Genomic DNA, 12,193 nt, shown 5'->3' with positions numbered 1-12,193 from the left:
AAAAATATCAATTTTCACATCTGTAACATGTGAAGTGTTTGAGATATACTGTAGATATGCTCATCTTAAAAATTCACACCAACCTACATTTCAGTCCTTTTCACCCCCGCCCCTCCCCTTAAGTGTTTTTTCCGAAAACAAAATAATACATGCCTCTTTATTTTTAAAAGAGATTATAAATACCACTTCACGTCTGTAACACTTAAAGTTTTTGAGTTATATTGTAGACATGTTCAGGGCTTATGTGTACAAATTTTGGTTGGCAGCTATGCCCAAACATACACGCATAATCTCGCTGCTCTAGAATCCTGGAGCTGACTCTGCCATGTTACGGCAGTTAATTTCTTTATCCGATTCCGAGAGCAGGGGTAGTGTGGTGCCAATATCTCCATAACGGTTGGTTTTAGGGCCTTAAAACATGGTTTTCGGGCCCATAGGGCTTACCGAGTTTTGTTCTTTGAGTCAGGGCGCTTAAAATGAGCTTTGCCTCATCCTTGGATGCCAAATTCGATATTTCACCTATATTAGCGTATTATTTTTATGTCTCCCCCATTGCTCCCCACCTCGAATTGTTTTGAAAATAAAATACTGCACATGTCCCTCAGGGATAATGTATACAGTGGGCGCCGTTTATTGTAATCATGGATAATGTTATCAACCATATTATATAATCACTTTTATGAAGTCCTGTATGGACAAATACTGAAACATTGAAAATCTTCCGTTTATTGTGATCATGAATTCGGTTTATGTTATCACATTTGCTTTCAAGGATTTCATTCTCAAGTATGTGATTAGAGTGCATACAAGTGAATTACCAGAAGGAGAGGAGAATATTGAACTTCATCCAACAGGCTTAACGGAAGATGAATTTCAGGAATGGATGAACATTGATGAGGGCATCATTACTGATGCGAAACAGACAGAAGACGACATGTGAGGCAGTTACTTCCACAGAATTAGATATGTGAAGTAAATAGCATGGAGCAGAAGATAGTGATGCTGATGACGACGATGTTGCCGAACTTCCCTAACACCAACGAATGCTGAAATACGACATTCGCTGGATATCTTATGACGAGGTGTTCAGCGTAGGTCAGTGGACTTCCAAAAACAACATGAATATGAAAGATTCATTAATTGACTTTTGGGAGACAACCAGAAGGAAACAACAATTAGAGACTATTTTACATAGCTGAAAATAGTTAACTGTATTGCAGTGCTGTGTACCAGTATTTGTTTCTTTGCAGTGCATGTAGGTTCTGAATCGGTGTTTCATTGTAGTGCATGTGGGTTATGAATCAGTGTTTCATTGTAGTGCATGTAGGTTATGGATCAGTAATTCATTGTAGTGCATGTAGGTTATGAATCAGTGTTGCATTGTGGTGCATGTAGGTTATGAATCAGTGTTTCGTTGTAGTACATGTTGCTTATGAATAAATACAGTAGGCTACCTATCAGTTTTTATTTTTCGGCTACTGTTATCAATCGGTTAGTGTTATCAAATTATCTTCATCCCAGATTGATTATAATAAATGGAGTCTACTGTATTTATATTAGTAAAAGGATTTTTAGAATCGGTCCAGTAGTTTCTGAGATTACCCTCCAGATATACAAAAACTAACAAAATTCGCACAATCTATTATATTAGTATAGGAAAAATGCTACGAGAGGAATAGGCAGTTGTGTTTATGTTTCGTAGATCTAGAGAAAGCATATGACAGGGTACCGAGGGAAAAGATGTTCGCTATACTGGGGGACTATGGAATTCAAGGTAGATTATTAAAATCAATCAAAGGCATTTATGTTGACAATTGGGCTTCAGTGAGAATTGATGGTAGAATGAGTTCTTGGTTCAGGGTACTTACAGGGCTTAGACAAGGCTGTAATCTTTCACCTTTGCTGTTCGTAGTTTACATGGATCATCTGCTGAAAGGTATAAAATGACAGGGAGGGATTCAGTTAGGTGGAAATGTAGTAAGCAGTTTGGCCTATGCTGACGACTTGGTCTTAATGGCAGACTGTGCCGAAAGTCTGCAGTCTAATATCTTGGAACTTGAAAATAGGTGCAATGAGTATGGTATGAAAATTAGCCTCTCGAAGACTAAATTGATGTCAGTAGGTAAGAAATTAAACAGAATTGAATGTCAGATTGGTGATACAAAGGTAGAACAGGCCGATAATTTCAAGAATTTAGGTTGTGTTCTCCCAGGATGGTAACATAGTAAGTGAGATTGAATCAAGGTGTAGTAAAGCTAATGCAGTGAGCTCGCAGTTGCGATCAACAGTATTCTGTAAGAAGGAAGTCAGCTCCCAGACGAAACTATCTTTACATCGGTCTGTTTTCAGACCAACTTTGCTTTACGGGAGCGAAAGCTGGGTGGACTCAGGATATCTTATTCATAAGTTAGAAGTAACAGACATGAAAGTAGCGAGAATGATTGCTGGTACAAACAGGTGGGAACAATGGCAGGAGATAAAGGCTAATTTAGGAATGAACTCGATGGATGAAGCTGCACGCATAAACCGGCTTCAGTGGTGGGGTCATGTGAGGCGAATGGAGGAGGATAGGTTACCTAGGAGAATAATGGACTCTGTTATGGAGGGTAAGAGAAGTAGAGGGAGACCAAGACGACGATGGTTAGACTTGGTTTCTAACGATTTAAAGATAAGAGGTATGGAACTAAATGAGGCCACAACACTAGTTGCAAATCGAGGATTGTGGCGACGTTTAGTCTCAGAGGCTTGCAGACTGAACGCTGAAAGGCATAACAGTCTATAATGATAATGTATGTATGTATGTATGTATGTATGTATGTATGTATGTATGTATGTATGTATGATTAAATAAAAAAAACTTATGATGAACGAGGTGTGCTTGAATGACGACCATTGTAATGTTTCCATGTCTTCAGACTCCACGACTATGCCACAACCTTACAAGTAGCTATTCTCATTTTGGTTCCGTATTGAAGTTGACGTATATCTCAAATATTATTATAATATTTATAGATCCACCTATTCAATACAATACAAAAATAATCCACTATTATTTCATGTGGTTAAAATTTATACATAATACATAAGTCATAGGTACATGTTTCACCCTTTTTTTACAGGCATCATCAGCCTATATCAATCTTAAAAATTAATGGATATGGAATCTTTCTAATCTTATTAACTATACAGTAAAAGGTTGGATAATGATTTCATAAAATATTATAGGCCCCTACTATAATGTCTAAAATAATGATATTGCTCAGAATGTATGTTAAAAATACTGTGAATTAACAGCTTTTGAAGATTAAAACATGGTTAATCATGAATATTTGAGCATTTAAAACCAAAATGGATCCTCTTCTTATACATCATTAAGACTGTGACGGATGATTGTGCTTACACCATGTTTTAATCTTCAAAAACTGTTAATTCACAGTATTTTGAACATACTTTCTGTGCAATATCATTATTTTAGACGTTATAGTAGGGGCCTATAATATTTTATGAAATCATTGTCCAACATTTTACTCTATAGTTTATAAGATTAGAAAGATTCCATATCCATTAATTTTTTTATATAGGCTGATGGTGCTCTTAAAAAAGGGTGAAACATGTACCTATGACTTATGTATTATGTATAAATTTTAACCACATGAAATAGTGTATTATATTGTATTGTATTGTATTGTATTGTATTGTATTGTATTGTATTGTATTGTATTGAACAGGTGGATCTACAAATATTATAATAATATTTGAGATATATGCCACAACCTGCCAAAGTAATGAAGTTTTCTTCGTGGACTGACGTTCATGATGCTCCTGTTCCAACAGATGAGCTGGAAAGATGTTTGTTGTTTGAGTCATCAGTCCATAGACTGGTTTGATGCAGCTCTCCATGCCACCCTATCCTGTGCTAACCTTTTCATTTCTACGTAACTATTGCATCCTACATGTGCTCTAATCTGCTTGTCATATTCATACCTCGGTCTACCCCTACCGTTCTTACCACCTACACTTCCTTCAAAAACCAACTGAACAAGTCCTGGGTGTCTTAAGATGTGTCCTATCATTCTATCTCTTCTCGTCAAATTTAGCCAAATCGATCTCCTCTCACCAATTCGATCCAGTATCTCTTCATTCGTGATTCAATCTATCCATCTCACCTTCAGCATTCTTCTGTATCACCACATTTCAAAAGCTTCTATTCTCTTTCTTCCTGAGCTAGTTATCGTCCATGTTTCACTTCCATACAATGCCACGCTCCACACGAAAGTCTTCGAAAACATCTTTCTAATTCCGATATCAATGTTCGAAGTGAGCAAGATATTTACAGCAAAATTGTGGAATGGAAGAAGATATAGTGTCCTATTAGAGAACAAATGGACAAAACTATCCAAAATTTCACCAGATCGCTAAGAAAGAATTATGTATGCAAGCATCAAGTTCAGCTTCAGAGAGAAATTTCAGTTCAGCGGGCTTCATTCTCAACGCACGATGGTCTCTTCTACAACCAGACAATGTTGATGCTCTTCTTTTCATTCACAGTAATTCCATTCCGCCACCATTAGCAATGACCAATAAACTACGCACACTAAGTAAAAGCTATGTTCAGGTTTGTTTTTGCTGTTGGCATATTGCACGTCATTTCAGTTTGTATTTTATTTTGAAGTAAACGTTAATGAAGTCCTATGAATATGCTTCGTATTATTTAGATTCATTTTCAGTTAACTTTGTCAATTGCAGACAAATATTAGTTTATAATGAAGTTTCTGTTTGTTTTCTATTATTATTATTATTATTATTATTATTATTATTATTATTATTATTATTATAGTGCAGGAGAAATCTCTACTATTTAATTTCAAAATGTGATTAGCCTACTTTGAGATATGTTATTAGCATACAGGAATTCATACAGTGAGTGATCTGAATAGTAGTGTGACGTGAACATTTCGTTGTGCGCGGCGCATATGTTATAGTGAAGAAGTACTCAAGGTTATTCTACTGATCCCGCCCAGTGCGATGGACTGCGTTGGGCTGGATGAGACCAGTGCTGTGGGCCAGTATGCGGCTGCATCGGAGGAGAACTGCACTGCACGGGCTGGGCTGCCAGAGCCCGTTGGTTTGAAGTGCTCCGCGGTGGGTCTGGCTGCAGGACTCAGCCCGGAAGTTCAGCTGCTGTGTTCGTGGATTTTGACGGCATGGAATCGTATCCCTGGAGACCTCATATGGAAGAGCTTCAGGAAATGTAGCATTTCAAATGCTATGGATGGCAGCGATGACGACATTTTGTGGGAATGTGATGGTGATGAAAGTTCCGAAGTTGGTACTGATGATGATGGTGGGTGGGTGGGTGGGTGGATGGATGGATGGATGGATGGACGGACGGACGGATTTGATTACTTTTATTTGTATTTTCTAATCATTTGATGTGTGTTAGTAAAGATTGTAAATAAGTTTGACTTAACTTTTTTAAAAAAAAAATATTGTTCTTTCATAATAAGGGTGTGGGTCTTGTTCGGTGGCGGGTGGTATTTTTTTTTGCTAGTTGCTTTACGTCGCACCGACACAGATGGGTCTTATGGCGACGATGGGGCAGGAAAGGGCTAGGACTGGGACGGAAGCGGCCGTGGCCTTAATTAAGGTACAGCCCCAGCATTTGCCTGGTGTGAAAATGGGAAACCACGGAAAACCATTTTCAGGGCTGCCGACAGTGGGGTTCGAACCTACTATCTCCCGAATGCGGGTGGTATTCGAGATTATACGGTGTATATATATGTAGATCTGACAAGCAATAATGTGAATAATTTAAATTAACTGCGGAATGAAGAAAATGTGATGTACAAATTAGCATACAATCATAGGGGAGAAAGAGAAAGAAATAGTTCTGGTTGTTGACACGCTTCTCCTCCCCTTCCCTACATTACGTAACTGGCAGCATAGCGTCCCAAGTAGCAGCTGTCGTCGTACGGTCAGTGGAAGCAAGCACAGGAGCAACGACATGTTTGTGTCATTCAGACAAGTGTACTTTTGTTTTAATTTTGACAAATTTGGTACCAACTGAAACTGAAGTGATACAAGTTTTCACTAGCCATCTGAGTTGTCGTCTTTTTTGTAAAAACGTCTCTATGTTGTTTTGATGGTGGTTTATCTTAAAGGAACTTGACGGTTAAAAATGGCTCGCATGGTTGGATGAGATTAAGAGGAGAAATTCCGGTTTATATGAAGGGTCTTAGAACTTTAGCAGTAAGTCAATTGACAATTTTTTTGGAATAAAGTATACAAATAAGATATTTGAATTACAGATTAAGAAATGAAAATATGTTTTCTTTTCAGGTGTAAATAAGATTTTAAGGAAAGGAGAAGTTTCCAAGAACTCAGCAGACAGCCTTTCAAATTTTAGTGTTTAGTGACTAACTTAATAGGTTTTATTCATTTTGTGATTTGCAGGGGTTTTTTTTTTTTTTCAAGTTTTTACTAAACGACATAGTAAGGATAAGTGAACCTTTTAGACATAAAAGGGATATTTAATGCTTTCAAGATTTGATGTATAATTTGTGACTGTATTGTACAAATATGTCGAGTCGAAGGATTTTTGTTTGATGTTTTTCACCGCTGAGGAAGGGAGCAGTTGTGCTCTCGAAACATGTATGGGAGAGAGTATAATGAACTGTGAAGTATTGACAAGGCGGAAAAGCGTTTTCATAGATTGAATGTAAGTCAGTACGGACAAAATTGAACTATCTTGGTTATAATCAATTGTGAGAAATGTCTGGCAGTCTTTGAAAGTTAAGAAATGTATACTGTATTATGAAAATAATGGTCATATTCAAGAGATTGATATCCCAAAGCAGGGAATTGGGAAAGTTAACAGGAAGTAATGTACCAAACAATGTACCTTGCGGGCTGTTAAAGGATATAACTTGAGTACGAGACGATGTAATTACAGTCTTTAGCCATTTTGTGGGAAGGGAGGATGACAAACATGCATTGCAGGGAAGGGAGGGAAATGCCCCTCCCACTTTGAAATCATGACCATTTAATGCTGTTAAGGATGAGGTGGTGGCAAAACTAGTGCTGCAGACCAGTCATTGACTGAAGACATTATAAAAAACTGGATGAATGTGAAATGAGGGAGAGCAGCCACATAGAGAAAAATCATGCAAGTGTATTTGCCACCTGAACTGGATGTAAGAAAATGTAGGGTTTTATTTTTGCGCTGAACAAAGGAAAAGTCAGTTACTGATTTGTTCCATATCAGAGTACAGAAAATATTTTCTCTTCTAGGTTTGATTGCTGATTAATTTTCAGATTCCAGGTGATAAAGCAGATCTGTCACTGAATGGCTTGACATTTTTCAGATATGATGCCGTGTGGCCTCCAAAGAGCAATACGAAGGAGAGGCTGAGAAAGACCCAGATTGGAATGCATGGACTTGGTCAAGAACAGCTTTAGGCCACATAGGCTAGGTCAGGATCGTAATGGTGAAATGAAATAGAAAACAACCTTATTTGGTTTGTCTAAGCTGAGTAAGGAGAATTGATGCTTGTGATTTGTGGGGCAATTTCCCATTAACCTTTCTTTGTCATTTCCTTTTGAAAACCTGCATTACAATTTGATGACTTTTTATTTTGTCATATTTGTGTGTGTTTTTAATTGCACTTGTTTTCCAGGAAACAGAAGCTGAAATAGAAGATGAAGTAGATATATTGATGAGTAGTGATATTATGGCAGCTCAGATGTCAACCAAGTCCATTACCTTCACACGTGCGCAAACAGGATGGATATTCAGGGAAGACAAAAAGGTAGGATTTCTGAGCATTTTTACTCATATTACTTAGTTTTACATATTATGAGCAACATAGATCATTCTTTGAGAAGTATTTACAGCCGAAACTGGTTAGGACATTTCTCTGGGGACCAAAATGAAATAACATAAACAGGAAACTTGCTAAAAAATGAATGCTGTTAAATTAAAAGTCAGGTTTGAACATTGAAATAATTAGATAAAAACAAAGAAAGAAGTGTTTACAATTATTCAGTAATAAATGAAATAAATAAAGAAATAGTACATGTTAAAAACACCAACATAGTAAAACATCGAGGAAAACCATTAATTATGCATGTTAGTATTTGCATAAAAATAAAATGCCCAAAAATTGTCAAGAATTTGATTCAGAATAAGGAAACCTGTTAATTTTTTATTTTTACAATTGGCTTTACATCGCACCAACACAGATAGGTCTTCAGCGATGATGGGACAGGAAAGGGCTTGAAGTATAAGTAAAGCGGCTGTGGCCTTAATTAACACGCGAGAGGTCGCGCCCGCGGCAATTTGCCGCACTTGTTAATAATTTCATTGCTAGCCACTGTAGGGTTTAGGGCGCTCCTTTCATCCCTCCACTTCCTCTCTCCTGCCTGAGGTTGATTATCATCAGTGTATTGCCTGCTACGTTCCAGAGTAGTTTGTTTTCTTTCACACTCACATCTGCCACGGCAAATTGCCTTCGTGCAACCCCTCGGGTAGTGCATTCTTACATGACTGCATTTCCAAGAAAGTTTCTTAAGTAAAGTTCATGATCTTTAAGGTAGCTTTCATTGAAGTGTAGTGCTGCAGTTTTTTCTTGAATTGTGACCAAATTATTCATTGAAATGTAAAAATGCAAACGTTGAGGCAATTTCCTCACGCACGACCTCCACACTCTTTAAAAACTCACGTGATTTTACCAGATTTTGCGAAAAAATTCAATTTTTTATATTGAGAAAATATTTTTACTGGGTAATTATGTTAGTACTAGTTGAAAGGCAGTTAAACAGGGTACATATTTATATTTTTATCAGAGCATTCACTGCAGAAGGAAAATAGCAGCTCATTAAAGTATTAAGCGTGAGCAATTTGCCTTCTCGAGACTTCTCGTGTTCTAAAACGGGCGCGACCTCTCGCATGTTAACGTTCAGCCGCATCATTTGCCTGGTGTGAAAATGGGGGAAACCACAGAAAACCATCTTCAGGGCGGCAAACGTTGGGGTTCGAACCCACTATCTCCTGAATGCAAGCTCACAGCTGCGCGCAATTAACTGCATGGCCAACTCACTTAGTTAAGTGCGTTTAAAAATACACAGAGTAACTTGCGCATCAGCATGTCTAAAGTGACTGCTGCTTATTTCGTTCCAAATTACATACTAGAGTTTCGGGTTTGGTAACGTAATTCATTACATTGTCATCCACGACAAAACCTGACACTATACATCGCTCTAAGTCCATAGCTTCTACTCCCGCCGAATGCATTGGTACTGATGCTCAGGTCTCATTGGTCATTCTCGGGTTGTTGCTTTTTACTGTCTTTATCGATCAGCTGTTCATGAATTTCATCTACCGTCTGCACTTCGCTGGTGGCAACATTGTCAATACAATCAACAAGTGTGGCAAAATTTTCCTCTTCTCTCCCAGGTGGCTTTATTATCCATCCATATGATCAGTACTTTCAATTATTCCCATTGAAACCACATCAGCGCTGAACAAATGAAGCCCATAATAAGTTACGAATGGTGGTCTCGTTTACAGATTCCCTAGCACATTTTAGGAAGTGCATGGCATCCAAAATTTAGATTTCATGTTGAAGCCACTTTCAGGAGAGCCAACCTCTTCTGTGCGAGCATCTTTCTATATTTTTACTTCACACAACAGATGATCTTCTGGTCCAGTGGTTGGAGATGGCGTGTACAGTTTGCGGAAAGAAATGCCACACGTACATTTCTCAAATAAGATGTGTCACTTAGGTGTGCAGCCCATTGGTCAATGAACAATAAGATTTTCCTCTGCCGCACTTCCATTGTGGCATCAAGTCACCACAAGAAGTTCTCAAAAATTGAAGAAGTCATCTGAGCATTGGTATTTGCCGTGTACTGACATGGAAAGGTGCGTACATTCTTAAAACTGCATGGATTCTTCTGCCTCCCTGTTAGGAGCAGCATCAATTTCTCCATAATACTCTCGTTGCAGCTAATAGTACTGTTATTCTCTCTTTACCGAGTTCACCTGCATGGTATTTCTCACCCTTGAACGTGTATGTTTTATAGGGAAGAAGCTGGAAAAATAGCCCTGTTTCATCTTTTAATAGTATTATTTGGGCTACAGTCTTTTAATATTTCCAGCAGTGTCTTTTCTCTCCAGTTCTGAACAGTATCGATATTGACACTGGCAGCCTCCCCGCATACAGATTTGAAAGAGAGGTTTTTTTTCTTTTTTGACCTTTAAGCTATCCATTAGATGCTTTGGTTACATAATCCTATTTTGGCGGTTAAATGTCATGCTGCGGCCCGAATCGCTGTGCCATCAATAGGAATATTAGAAGCCCGTGCTTGTTTAAACCATTTTTCCAGAACATCTTCTGAATCTGGGAACTGGGTTTTATGGAATTTGGCACTTCCTCCTGCCAGACAAGCATCCTCAATCTCCTTTCGGTTGCTTACAATTGTGTTTAACCCGTAAGGACGAGCGTGTAGGTAAAAATTACCCTGGCTAAAATGAAATGTATATTTCATTTCTTTCTAATGCGCTCTTCAGGCTACTGAGCTCGATAGCTGCAGTCCGTTAAGTGCGGCCAGTATCCAGTTTTCGGGAGATAGTGGGTTCGAACCCCACTGTCGACAGCCCTGAAGATGGTTTTCCGTGGTTTCCCATTTTCACACCAGGCAAATGCTGGGGCTGCACCTTAATTAAGGCCACGGCCGCTTCCTTCCTATTCCTAGGCCTTTCCTATCCCATCGTTGCCATAAAACCTATCTGTGTCGGTGCGACGTTAAAAAAAAAATAAAAAAAAAAAAGCAGCTCTTCAGGCTTCCTCCCTCAGTAACTTTTGAGTGAATTCTTCTAAATGTTGTAACTGTGAATCAGGTGCATGGCTTTGTTAGTTCTGCTTATAGTGTGAGAGGAGCATGGACAGGGTAAAATTCACCCATGCACGCGCTTATACAGTTCAGAATGCCAATGTTGTTTATTGTTAACTACAGTAGAACCTCGATTATACATTCCCGGAAACTGCGTTTTCCTGTATTATTAGTTCAAATTACTTGGTCCTACAAGCATCCTAATTAAATCACGTTGTAAAAATCCTGCATTATCCGTTCCTCAGAGAAACGATTTCCCGGATCAACCATCCAGAAATTTCAGTCCCATCAACGCTAAATCCTCGATCATGCATTTTTCAAGAAACTGTATCTCTCGAAAGGACGGCTACGGCATACTTACGGATCTTGGTGTAAACGTTCAGTCATTGCACTAATTTGAGAAAGTACTGTACTGGAAAAGCGATCGGCAGTGAACCTGCGTAAGGGACCATCTTAGCATCGCATTCGGGTGGTATTGCTTAGAGAATCCTCGGATATCGTAAAGCAGAGTGTGTTCACAACAATTGGAAGGAGACAGAGCGCATTTCAACAGTTCTACATGAAAACGGAGCGAGTTTCATCAAATGCTCGTACTTGCAAAACGTCTACATTATGTCCAGGGTTAGTTGTATATTTTTTTTTACTTTTTTCAAGTGTATTACTGAACAGGTTTTCGGCATTTCCCTCAGGGCAGTGAATAGTCACTGGGCTTTCTGACAGGAATTGAAACTGCTCCTTCTTAAGTACGGTTAACACAAATTTAGTATTTTAGTATTATCGTATACGATTATGTTAAGAAGTTTAATAAAAACCACCTTTCCAATACACAATAGTCCTTTATATTTAGGATAAAACCATTAATAGATATTACAAATAGGACAAGTTTCGCTCATTCTTATTGAGCATCATATGCTAGAGATAACTCTCACGTAGGCTGAGTGGAATTCGAACCAGCCCTCGGGTCCAGGTGAAAATCCCTGACCTGGCCGGGAATCGAACCCGAGGCTTCCAGGTAAGAGGCAGGCACCCCTACACCACGGGCCGGCGTTGATGTAAATACTCAACAGAAAAATATATTTTACTTGATTTATTTAAATTATGAGTGATATAGTAGAAATTCAATAGCGTTATGTTATTACTGTTTTTCTTGTAAACCCATAAATATATACATGTATACACAGAGTGTTCATACAAAAGTGAATTTAAAAAGTGTTCCTTTCATTTTCATGATGGCATTTTTCAAGTTTTCAGATATGCATCAATAGGTTCTACATACTTTCTGGTTCATAGGTCATTCAGA

General features: G+C 38.3%; 1 protein-coding gene across 4 annotated transcripts in view; it reads left to right on the top strand.

Moving 5' to 3' along the window:
* The window catches only part of LOC136862802 (ankyrin repeat domain-containing protein 13C), a 448,136-nt gene that overhangs the window by 328,760 nt on the left and 107,183 nt on the right, over nucleotides 1–12,193 (top strand). For all 4 annotated transcript variants that reach the window (XM_067139061.2, XM_067139060.2, XM_067139059.2 and 1 more), the window contains exon 6: nucleotides 7,677–7,808. In XM_067139061.2, coding sequence (XP_066995162.1) covers nucleotides 7,677–7,808 — 132 coding nt within the window. The remainder of the gene's footprint in view (nucleotides 1–7,676; nucleotides 7,809–12,193) is intronic.

Source organism: Anabrus simplex, chromosome 2 (genome assembly GCF_040414725.1).
Source record: "Anabrus simplex isolate iqAnaSimp1 chromosome 2, ASM4041472v1, whole genome shotgun sequence".
Classification (NCBI taxonomy): domain Eukaryota; kingdom Metazoa; phylum Arthropoda; class Insecta; order Orthoptera; family Tettigoniidae; genus Anabrus; species Anabrus simplex.
Note: the sequence above shows the minus strand (reverse complement) of the source record. Positions and strands in the feature narration are given on the sequence as shown.